At 43.6% G+C, this 12,635-nt stretch overlaps 1 protein-coding gene across 1 annotated transcript in view; it reads right to left on the bottom strand.

The window, feature by feature from the left end:
- Positions 1-12,635, bottom strand: part of LOC119649274 — a 505,257-nt gene that overhangs the window by 10,988 nt on the left and 481,634 nt on the right. Inside the window, exons 6-7 of the mRNA XM_038051363.1 lie at positions 3,926-4,109; positions 3,573-3,726 (exon numbers count right to left, since the gene is read on the bottom strand). Of these exons, the coding sequence (XP_037907291.1) occupies positions 3,573-3,726; positions 3,926-4,109 (338 nt within the window). The remainder of the gene's footprint in view (positions 1-3,572; positions 3,727-3,925; positions 4,110-12,635) is intronic.

Here is a 12,635-nt window from a genome sequence, read left to right as displayed (position 1 = left end):
AGACAACTTCGAGGGAAACAGTACGCATCGTCGTGGGAATGATCTCTTAATGAGAGAACAGAAGTAAATTGTTTCGATGTTACTGCAGACATGAAAAGCCACAAAGAAAAAATTGTATAGTAGATGGCAAAAAATAAAGAGGAAATTCTAGCTGCCACGATTCCGTCCTGGGCATGGTATTTTACGGATAACTTGTATCCTTTTGGGTTATGCTTTATGATTTATGGTAGAGAATATGAGTATACGATTACCATCATCATCAATGACGCAACAACTGGTATTCCCTCTAGGCCTGCTTTAGAAAGGAATTCGATATGCCTAAAATCTGTCTGGCATCTTGGTCAATGCCATCGCCCCATCTCAGGCAGGGTCGCCTCGTCTTTTTTTCTATCAATGATATTGCCCTCTATCGTTCTGAGTGTTGGCCGACTATAAAAGGCAATAAACGGGGTCTTGCGATAATGGAGACGAAGATGTTGTGTTGGACTACTGGCGTGACACCTTTTGCTCACAGCCGAAATGAGGATATTCGCGATCGTTATGGGGTTGCACCAATCGTGGAAAAATTGCGAGAGATGCGTCTTCGATCGTATGTCACGCAGTTCGTGCTAACGAGAATTCACTTGCCAAGGTTGGTTTGAACATCAAAGTCGATGGTAAACGATCAAAAGGCAGGCCGAAACAACGGTGACTTGATACGCTGGATGGGAATTTAAAAGCCTCGAGATTGCACCCAGATCAGGCATTCAATAGAGCCAAATGGCGAAATCAATCACGAGGAGCCGACCCCGCTTGTGAATGGGACAAAGGCTGAAGAAGAAGAGACTTTCCGGGCTATATCATCCTCATCCATACGGATTAAATGACCTGTCCACCGGAACATTTTGAGCTCATAAATTTCGTCATTAGGTAGGCTACGGAATCGTCCATCACCATGTAGGGGACAAAATTTCTTCGGAGGATTCTTCTTTCGAACGCGGTTAAGAGTTCGCTATTTATTTTGCTAAGAACCCAGGTTTCCGAGTAATTCCGAGTAATACTGAAGAATACAGAAAGAACCTTCGACCTTATGGTGAGACGTTTCGAGTGAAATAGTTTTTGGAAACTGAAAAAGGGTCTGTTGGCAACCAGTAACCGTGCCCGGATTTCTTCGTCGTGTGATTTCCGACCCTAGACAGGAAAAATTATCAAGGGTCTCAAAGTTGCTTTTGCTTCCGTTTTTGATGCTCACGTTGCCAAGATGTATGTTCTTCGTCTTGCGTTTATTAAATGTAGCCCAAGATCTCGTCCCGCGTGATCGATCTGGATGAAAGTAGATTGTACATCTTGTGTTGTTCTTCCCATGATGGTAGTGTGTGGTACTTTTCGCATTTACTTCATCATCACCGATTACTTTTTCCAGGGCCTGGTTAAAGGGGATGCATGATAGGGCATTCCCTTGTCTTAGACCGTTGTTCATGTTGAATGGTCTCAAGAGTGAACTTGCTACTTTTATCTGGCCTCGCACATTGATCAGGGTCAGTCTAATCACACTTATTATTTTCGTTGGGATACCGAATTATCTCATGGCTGTGTACAGTTTTACCCTGGCTATGCTGCCATAGGCGGCCTTGAAGTCGATGAAAAAATGATGCACCTGATGCGAGCAGTTTTGCTATCGCTTGCGCAGAGAGAAAAACTGATCTGTTGCTGATTTGCCTGGAGTAAAACCTCTTTGTTTCTTTCATGCTTGGCAGTGACAGCGTTTGTCCGTCGACTTTAGTTGGTGAGAGGTCCAACTCGCCGATATTTTGGTTGTTGGGCAGAGTTCATCAAAATACTCAACCCGATGCTCCAATATGCCCATTCTAGTAAAAACAATTTTGATAAAGGCTCCAATTCGTCTGCCGTAATGCAGGACATTAAGGCATTAAAGAAAGCTTCATATCGATGTACTACTCTGGTCTGAAAGTAGTGGCCAAATTGTAATGGGTGATAGAATTGAAGGGTCTGGATCGATCATGAGAACTCAGTTACCCCAAAACCTCAAGTAAGTGGCGAAATTGACCGTTAAGATTCGCCAACATAAGAGGAACTTGAAGTATTAAAAGAACCCCAAAATTCGAGCCCTGCTCCCACAGTAAGCCCGTGTCAACAGGATTTGGGAAGGCTCTGTCAGCGTGGTTGAACCTGCTCAAATCGGATGATTATTGAACACTTGACCATCCCGCAATTCATAAAAGTGTTACAAAGCAGCTCCAGGTGGAACAATTCCATAACAAACGACAGAAGGCTTATGCGGATGCTAAAAGAAAGTTATAGATGGATTTGGAATTGGTACGGGTAGAAAACCGATGAGCGCTATAAGATATTTGAGAAATCCTCCTCCACGCCTTACCAAATTGTTGTCTTAAGTCTATTGGCACATTTGAAAATGGATCAAGTTCTGGAAGCGATCATATGAGTAAAAAAAATAGGCCCACCACACAAAAAAACGGTTTTCACAATGGCAAAACTTCTTTAGTGGTGTTACCGACTTGATAAATATGTAAAAGGAACATCACATTGCCATATGCTGTAAAATGCGGAAATTTCTTGAGTCTTGATTAGTCTAATAATACCCTCAAGCATTACCAGAATGGGTAAAGCACTAGAACCTCACCGTCAAGTTCAACATCGGAGGTCTGTCACGGACTTCGATAAAATCCTCTATAACGCTGGTTGAATAACACAAATTGCGTATTTCGACAGATTTTTTATTGGTCCAACTAGTATCTGTTAAGAAACTCAGCGCCTTACCAAAGAATTAAATTCTCAAGAGTATAAACAAATTCCAAGACGGATATCCTTAAAATCTTCCAACAATTGTTTAAAATGTGAATTGTTGAGTTAGGCCGCACTGGTCTTTCTACGGTTGCAAGCATTTAAAACGAATTGTTTGGACCATTGTATATTATAATACTTTGTGAAGAGGTTTCGTTTTCGAATATTCATTTCATAAATTACTCCACTTCAATTCGCTAGCGGTTTCGTCTCTGTTTTCTTTGTTGGCAAGAACCTTTGTCCTGGTGCAATTTTTGGGGTTACTTTGGTTGAACATGTTGCACGACAAGCTGAATAGAACATTAAAATTGCATTGTAGACTGAATAGAATATTTTAAGGGAAAATATTTTTTGATAAAGAAAATGGTTCACCTGATATTAAAACGGAAATAATAAATATTTGAAAGGGACTTTGAGCTAGTTTGGTTGGATATAGCATTGCCCGTTTTCTGGATATAATCCGGGGGAGATTTGCTGCTACTCTAAATATTGTAGAGTCCCTACTCTGTCTTGCACGCGTATTTAAATTCCGTCCCTTCATCATAAATGTCTGTTAGAAGTTCTGCGAAAGCAAGTTTAAATATAAATTATGAGGGAAAGCCACCCCCAATTCCAGACCTTATTTGAGGAGCATCTCCGCTACATTAGTTGTTGAAGTCGTTTCTCTCCAGGAAAATGACGTAACGAACAAGTGGGTATATATCATGAATCCTATAGTTTCCTGCTCCCTTTTAATTAAAAATTCCATTGAAACGAAAAATAATAATTACCTTAAAAGTTGATAAACAAGCATACAACTGAATACAGCTGCCAGGACTCCAGCCACGGACAATCCAAACACCGCCCTCAAGCAGGAGTACAGCGCCCCGTGAACGACCCCGCAATCAGCCGTCGAATCAAATACAAATCGGACGCCGTTGCGGTCTTCCATTTCGTAGTTTCATTTTTCATAAGTGGATTGCGAGTTGGTTGAAGAGTTGCAGGAACAATGGCAATATTCATAAAAGAAACAAGAAAGAATGACAGAATATAACGTTTTTAGTTTGAAATTTTCAATGGACGTGGAGTTCAAAAGGGACACTTGAGGGTAAATAATTGGTCGGGCTTCTGGTCTGTAACTTACCTTCATCAACACCATCCACTTGAGATTCAATCATGACTGAGTAGCACGTGCATGTCCTTGTCTTCTGGGTGTATTCGCATTCTCGTAATGCCTGCAAACGACTCATATGAAGCACTGTCGTCGTGACAGTGACCAAGGCACATGTGAGGGCGGACGCTAGACCGCAAGCTCCTGAAAGTTTTATCTGTAATGAAAGATTCAAACACAGTTTGTTTAGTTTGTTGTGAGGAGGATTGATGGGGGGATAAAGGTGGAAATTTACAAAGTATCCCCTTCCTTGGAAATTTTTGAAATTAATGAGTTACGAACTTTAATGCAGTTGTGGCAACTTTATGTGGAAAGAAGCGTAGTTGGAACTTTTCTGTGGGAAATAATGTGAGATATCTCGCATTCAGCGGTATTGAAGGATGCTCCTTGGATTAACTCTAGTACATTGTCGATAGAAAATATTAGACAAGACTTTCTCACCACAACCTGGTTGAAGGCGATTCGGATTTCAACGAATCAACAACACCGCAGGACAAAAGTTTTAGTCTTACCTAGCCGGTTCAGTCTCCTTTCTTCAAGTTATGAGTACAGGTGGTTGGAAATCAGCAACTGTTTCCGCAATCGAAGTAAATAATTATTAATTAGAAAAAGGTGTTGGAAAACTTATTAAACAAAGGTGCTGCAAACTCTTTTGATATGAGTGTTATCTAGCTTCCCGTTGACAAGCTGTAGTCGCTTGATGTCAGTGCTAAGCAACACGATTTCCCATAATATCTACATTAGACCTCCAACTGGGAAAAAGCGCTACCTCCTGAGTGAAGGGGACTCAAAAATGGGATGAACAAGTCGCGTCTTGCTGCAGGACTTGACTAACTAGGAAGGTTCCCAATGGTAAAAGGGAACAAGGCAAAAGAGAATGTGCCAAAATGGCAGCTGAAAAGACAAAACTTTAGCGGGAAATAGTTTATAGATATTAAAAATTGCGCCAATTTCCCTCAAGGACAATATCAAACACAACAAGGAAAGTGTTGAAGTCAAGTTTGAATAGATAACAAGGAAATTTAAGCTAAAATTAAGTAAGTTGAATCCTAAATGAAGGAAAACAAATGGAGAAACCGGGAGTTAACTACTTCAACGATGAAAGCCATACCACAAATCATCTAAATTGCACTCTCGATCTAGTCATCTCCAACTGCCAGAACCACTCTTTTCTCAATCTTCTCTTGCTCTTCCCTATGTTGCTCCTGGTGCCCATCATCATGTTCTTGAATTCGTGGTGCAACTGGCACCCCTCAACTCCCATACTATGCGTAAGCCCTTTAAGCTCAACTTTCGTAAGGACAACTTTGAGGGTCTGAACTTAGCTTTGTCGTCAATCAACTGGGCTCACATTCCCCCAACCATTAACCTGCGAACAAGCCCTCCTCTCCTTTTATTCCATTCTGTCTGAGCTCCTTGCTAGTTACGTTATTTCCTCCCCGAAATCCCTGAGCTTCTACCCATTATGATTCACCGCTGAAATCGGGCCGGACCTCTGGAACGCTTACCTTTAATATTCGACTCGAAAATGAGTTTCTCCGAGCAAAACAAAGCAGCAGCGAACAGGGCAGCAGCTGGAGTCGTGACCTTGAGTCGGCTAATGGCGAATGTTGGGGGCCCTATATCTACTAGAAGACGTCTCCTTATGGGACCAACGCAGCCAGTTCTGCTCTATGGTGCGGAGGTATGGGCTGATGCCCTTGACAAGTGGGTGCATCGTAAGCGCTTTGCTCAAGTGCAGAGACGAGGAGCTTTGCGAGTGGCTTCTGCTTATAGTACTATCTTAGAACCGGCCGTGATGTTGATCACTGGAGTGATTCCCGTTGCCCTACTTGCCAAGGAGCGTAAAGCTATCTACCGCCGTAAGGGCGAAAGCTTAAGAGAGGTGGTTGCCCGTGAAGAACGTCAACGCGCTCTTACCGAGTGGCAACTCTTTTGGCAAAATGAGACAAGGGAGAGATGGACTGCGCGGCTTATCGACAATTTAGATCCGTGGCTGAACCGAACGCACGGTGGGATTGATTACTTCCTTACCCGACTTCTAACCGGGCGTGAAGGTTTTCAGTCTTACTTATACAGGATTGGGAAGGCGCGATTTCCCGATTGTGTGTTCTGCAATGGAGTGGCGGACGACACTGAACACACCTTTTCCTCTTGCGACTGGTAGGACCACTTTCGTCACCAGCTTTATGCAGACGCAGGGGAGATCTCTCCAGACAACATTGTCAGAGAGATGCTGAAGACCGCTGGCAGCTGAAGTCATGTTACGCATTATATTCGGGTTCTTCTTATTGCGAGGGACCGGATGACAAGAGGTGTCCTGAACTAACAACTGCCTTTCTTCGCTTCCCTCCCATTGGTGAAAGGGATTGCTTGACTTGAAGGTTCCCAAAGCTGGGAGAGCGGGAGGCTAGTCCGAAGTAATGTGCTAACTGATTCCAGCCTAGTTCTCTGATGACAGGGAGGTGTTTAGTTGGTAGTCTGACAGCGTACTGTTGCGAGAGTCTAACACTCTGTGCGTAAATGCATTCACCTTCCCTATTCCTACAAAAAAAAAAACCACACAAAACTTCGTCTGAAATAAGCTGCGAGGAAAAAGTTTTTATCCACTGGAAGTCGTGGAGACTTTCCGCATTTCGGCACCCTGCGATCTTCAGTTAAGTGCCGCTGATAGTTAAGTCTAGGAAGGATTATATGGGGAGTATCGAAGCCGAATTGGCCTTGAAGCCTTTCTGGTGTTACATCTGTAACGCCCGCAATACCTCCCAGTCCCCTCCCACTTTCATCAAATTCTCTGGCTCCATTGCTACCTCTCCTCAGCGGGATAGCTATGATTTACTTTGCAGTTACTTCTCCTCGATGTATTACTCCTCTCCCTCTTCTTCCTCTCTCCCCTTTCGCTCTCTGAGTACAGCTTCCTCCGAATCTACAGCCATTCTCCTCATTACTCCCTCTTTGGTGGAGTACCTCATTGACAACCTTGATGCCAACGCCGAACCCGGCCCCGATGGTCTTCCAACCTCTTCCTGATTAAAACATCGAAGTCTATTTCACTTCCTCCCTGCGTTATTTTCAATAAGAGTGTCATTTTCCCAGCCTTTAGAACGAAGCGCTTATTATTCCCATACACAAAGGTGCTGACCATACTCTTGCTGAGAATTACCGTCCTAATCCGCTCCTCTCATCCTCCTCCCAACGGATTGCGCTTCCCTGCAGGCAAATCTGGATACTTCGGCCCATTGATGCATAGTTAATAAGCTGGCTCTTAATGTCAGCAAACGTCACTTAAAACCTCTCCCATCCCTTTCTTCTACTCTCTTGGTAGTTGGTCTCTGTCCTATATGAACTCTATCCTCGACCTGGGCGTAACCTTCGACGATAAATTCTGTTTTAACACCCACTACTTCGATATTACTAACCATGCTCTCAAAATGTCAGCTTTCATACTGCATTCCTTTACTGATTTCACCTCGGTCCAACCCTCCATAATGGTTTTTAACTCCCTCGTGAGAATCATCCTTGAGTATTGTTCCGTGATTTGGTCCCTCTTCCGTAATTGTGATTGTCTTGCCCTAGAGAAGATACAGAGCAAATTCTCCTGCCCGCTCTTCTTCATGAAGAACCTCCCCCATGTTGACTATCCCGCCCGCTTCCGTACCTTTCGTCTCCCTTCCCTCCAACAACGTATAATCTTCTTCGACCTCTGCACCCTCTTCAAACTCTCTACCGGCCTAATGGACTACTCCGCCTATGCTGATATGGTTCTTCGCAACGCGTCATACAATACGCGTAATGCTGACATTTTCGTTGTGTCCTTCGCGGAACTCGAAGTCTATTTCCATTTCCCGATTCCGAGACTATGTCGGAGTTATAATGCATTACAGTTTTAAGTGTAAACTACGATCTTTGCTTTTTCCTGCTTCTGAGTTCAATATGTACTTGGAATTTTTTTCCATTTATTGTCCGTTTAATAAATAAATAAATAAATAAGTAAATAAAAGAATTCCTCTTCCTCTTCCTCTGCATAGAATGTTATAAATACTCCCGTCATATGCGTGTGATGGTCGAGAGGTTGAGCGACAGTCCTCCGTGACTCCGGGTTGCAATCCCGGTTGTCTTGAATGTTTGTGTTCATATTCGTGACATCCCGCTACCGTAAGTTTATCAGTTGCACAGTATAGTATAGTGTGATAATAATGAAACTGAAGCACAGTCTTATTGAAATTTGAGACTGTGTGGATGCCCTATTCTAGCCCTAAGAAAAGAGCAGCAGAAATACACATATACGAGGGACGTGCAAAAAGTAAACGTACTCAACTGGTGTAGCCTCAAAAAATTTTCTGAAAAAATACATGGTTACATTTGCGTATATATATTATAAGTTATTTTCCGAAATAGTCGCCAACCATTTTATCACTCTTCGACAAGTCTCCCCCCAGCTTCTTCGCTCATTTCTCTAATTCGCCTTTCATTTCTTCACCAATTGGAAATCTATTCTTCTCATGTCCACTTTCAGGGAAGCGAGCAATTAAAGGCATCATGCCAAAGATTGCGGGGGGTGTTTTACGTCCAAGCCAAATGAATCTAGTAGTTCGTGGTATTGGCTGCAGGAGATCTGAAACTCTCGTCACCCCCTCGTCCCTTTGTCCGGATGCTCCTCTTTTCATTTTGAATCGTTCTCTCAATGTCTTATAGTATCTTGGCGCATTGATGGTGTCCCCTGAGCAAGATTCTGAAAAGCCATGGCACTGTTTCCGAGGGGTGTTCGTGCATTTCGAAGTTCAATCATAAACCGCTGAAAAATCAGTACTCCTCTGAGGCGCGTTAGCCGTTTCTGAAGCACAAATAAGATTTGAAATTGACAGGTTGCTAGCCCCCAAAATTCAAACCCTTTAAGTCACCTCCTACGACAAGCAGGTGATACTTCGTGTAAAGTATCATCACAGGGGGTTACTTCCGGAATAGTATTAACTTGGAAGAAGTTTATCCCACCTACACCCTGAGGCGCCTGTGTGCTACATGATCATTCATTCCATAGTTACTCTTTCCTTTTCCTCTTGGTATCACGAAGGCAATGAAGACAGATTCATTTCTTTTGCACACTCTTGGAATATTTAAAAGCTATTCTCGAAATTAAGATTTTTTTCTTTCTCCGGATACATTTTAATTTGTTAAAACAAATTAGCTGTTCCCTTCGTCAGTGTTTTCCTCTTACCCTTTTCAAGGAGGGAGTATAAACTGGAGAAAGAAAAAAACTGATTTCGTCTTAAGAAGGACTGTCTGGTTGTTTTTAATAAGGATATTATGGATTTCCCATCGTAGAAGATCCTATCCCCTTCCTCATTGAATACCAAAGATTCTTCTCTGTCCAAGGTTCCGTTTTTCTGCTCCATTTCTTTTGATATCGCTACACCTGATGGGGCTGCAATGTCTACGTCTTCAGTCCCAAGAAGTTTCGCTTTCGTTCACAGTGCATTCTGTTGGCAACTTGAGAGCCGTTTCAAGTTTGCAGTGTGCGGTCAGGTTAGCATGAATTCGTTTCTCATAGCCTGCCTAACTTTCTTCCGCTTTTCCTAGGCAGAGGTAGAGTTGGAAGAGGAGGTTCTGACAGGGAAGATTTCGCTTTTAGTCCCATTTCTTTGGAACTGAAGTTTTCTTCTGTTGTGGTGACCATAATCGAGTTTTCAGTTTTCCACATTATGGGAGTGCTTGTACCCTCCTACCCGGCTGGCCGCCTTTAGGCACTAAGTGCAGCCTTGGTTGCAAGTTGGAGAGCGTATATTTCGCTGTGGAGAACATGACGCTTCTCAAATGAGGTGGTTGCTCAAAGTCGTGAATCGATTCGAAGTCGGAATTCCTTCTCATGCAAAAGGTGACTCGCAAGGTAGCTTTTGTGAACATCAGGTGCTGCTTGATCATTGCTTTTCAGCCTCAGTAACTTGTTTTAGACGAGTGAAATTCCCACATCTCGATAAATACGGTTTACCCAAACAAAATCGTACTTGGAGATTTCAACAGGCAAGTAAGGGCAAGTAAGGTGATTCGTCGGCTCCCATACCTTACATAGGAATACCAATAACCGACTGCGGATTACTCAGTATCGCACGAAATGGTTATTGGAAGTACCTGGTTTGCGCGGAAAGCGAGGAGGCCAATATAGACCCGGACCACTATCTCGTTGGCATAGCGATCCGAGCTCGAATTACGACACCACCTACAATCCCTTCTAACAATCAGGTGAGAGTGAATAGTGAAGCCATTCACAACACAGTCCTCCGCGACACCTATAAGAGGAAAATGGATGCCGCAATAACCGCAGTTAATAGAGGTCCTGGAGATGAAGCATCAACAAATGATCTTCACAACCACCTGAAGAACGTTATCACTGATATGGCCACAAACATACTTGACCCCAACCGCAAAAAAAGTGGGAACGGTTGGTTTGACGATGAATGTAAGCTAGCTACGGAACGGAAGAATGCCGCATACCGAGTAATGTTGCATTCTCAAAGAACGCGGGCACGTGCGGAGACTTATCACGAACTCCGTCGAGCGGAGAAGCGACCTCACAGACGGAAAAAGGAATCCTGGGAGAACCAACAAGTTTGTGAACTAAAAAAGTACAGGGAGCTACCGCACCAGGCGCGGAAGTTTTTACCAACAAGTTAGCGGAATGAAACTTTATACACCTGGATGCTTATCCTTCCGAGACAAAGAGGCAAATCTGATTTCCGACAGAATGGGTATATTGGAGCGATGGGTTGAGTATTTTGACGAACTGTTCAATGACCAAAACATCGGCGAGTTGGAGGTCCCGCCAACTGAAGACGACGCACAAATGCTGCCACCATCAAGCAAGAAACAGTCCATGCAATTCATCGGCTTAAAACTCATAAGTCGCCAGGAGCCGATGGTATTACAGCTGAATTGGTTAGATATGAAGGCGACCAATTACACCTTCATCGTGATTTGACGTCGGATGCCAGTCGACTCAGCTGTGAATGAGTACCTGAGTCAAATCAGGGTAATAATCTCGGGCGAGCGCAATGCTGACCACATTGCCTCCTAGTGTACCGTTACGGTCTTGAATGAAGTGCTCTAACACACTTCAAGGCCCTGATCCAATATGGATTGTTGTGCCAACGATTATTATTATTATTAATTACACCTTCAGGTTCATCAGCTGATGCCCAAAGTATGGGACAACGAATCAATGTCTGACGACTGGCAACGAGGCATTATCGGTCTCATACATAAAAAGGGGGATATCACGCAGTGGAGCAATTATACAGTTATTACGTTGCTGAGTACCATCTATAAGATATTCTCCTCTATCTTGCTAGGCCAAATAGCCCCATACGCCCAGAACATCATTGGCCCATACAAAAGAGGCTTCACTCCAGGCAAATCAGCAACAGATCAGATTTTCTCACTGCGGCAAGCGATGAAAAAAAAACTGTTGGAATATGGATATTAGTTGCACCATCTTTTCATCGACTTTAAGGTCGCCAACATCAATAACGGTCTAAGACAAGGGGATGCCCTATTATGCGTCCTCTTCAACCTGGCCCTGGAGAAAGTGATTCGCGATGCCGATGTAAATGCGAGAGGCACCATCCTCTTCAAGTCCACCCAAATACTGGGCTAGGCTGACGATATCGACATCACGAGAAGAACGACCCGAGAAGTACAAAGTGTCTTTATCCAGATCGAGCAGGCGCGCGAGATCTTGGGCTGCACGTTAATGAAGGCAAGACGAAGTACATGGTGGTAATGTCAGCGCCAAAACCAAAAGAACGAGCAACATCGAATCGCACTGGTCAAACGGGAAGAATAAATATAGGATAGTAAAACTTTGAGACCGTTGATAATTTGTCCTATTTAGGGTCGAAATTCACAACCCATAACAGCTATGACGGTGAAATGTGCGCACGGTTGTTGGCTGCCAACAGAGCTATTTCAGCTTGCAAAAGCTGTTTCGCTGGAAACGTTTCCCCATAAGGTCAAACTGCTTACTGTACAAGACTATGATCTTTCCAGCCCTTATGTATTCCTCGGTGACTTGGGTTCTTAGCAATAAAACTGCCAACTCTTGGCCGCGTTCTAGAGAAGAATCCTCCGAAGAATTTTTGGTCCCATACATGAGGATGGACGATTCCGTAGCCCACATAATGACGAAATCTATGAGCGATACCATGACCGTCTGGTGGTGGATAAAATCCGGCTCAACAGGTTACGGTGGGTGGATCACTTAACCCGTATGGATGAGGATGATACCACCCGGAAAGTCTATAAGGGCAATATCTATGGTAGAAAAAGAAGACGAGGCAGACCCTGCCTAAGATGGAGCGATGGCGTAGGTCAGGACGCCAGACAGCTTTTAGGGATATCGAATTGGTGGACCTCGGCGCAAAACCGGGATGTCTGGAGTTCCTTATTAAGGCAGGCCTACATCGGATAGCGGTTGTTGCGCCGTTGATGATAGAAGGTACTAGAGTGATGGTTTTTAATATTTTCGATTGCATTCTTTGAAGGATTTTGACGTTTGGAAAGCGCGAAGAGCCACAGAATTGGGTTTCAAACAGCCTCAGAGCTGGATTCCATGCGCTCAAATTGGTGTTATGATAAGCTTAAGGGTAGACACTTTACATTCTGTTTGAATTTAGAATGTCTGTTGAGTAGT

Source organism: Hermetia illucens, chromosome 2, assembly GCF_905115235.1.
Source record: "Hermetia illucens chromosome 2, iHerIll2.2.curated.20191125, whole genome shotgun sequence".
NCBI lineage: Eukaryota > Metazoa > Arthropoda > Insecta > Diptera > Stratiomyidae > Hermetia > Hermetia illucens.
This window is presented reverse-complemented; position numbering and strand designations above follow the sequence as displayed.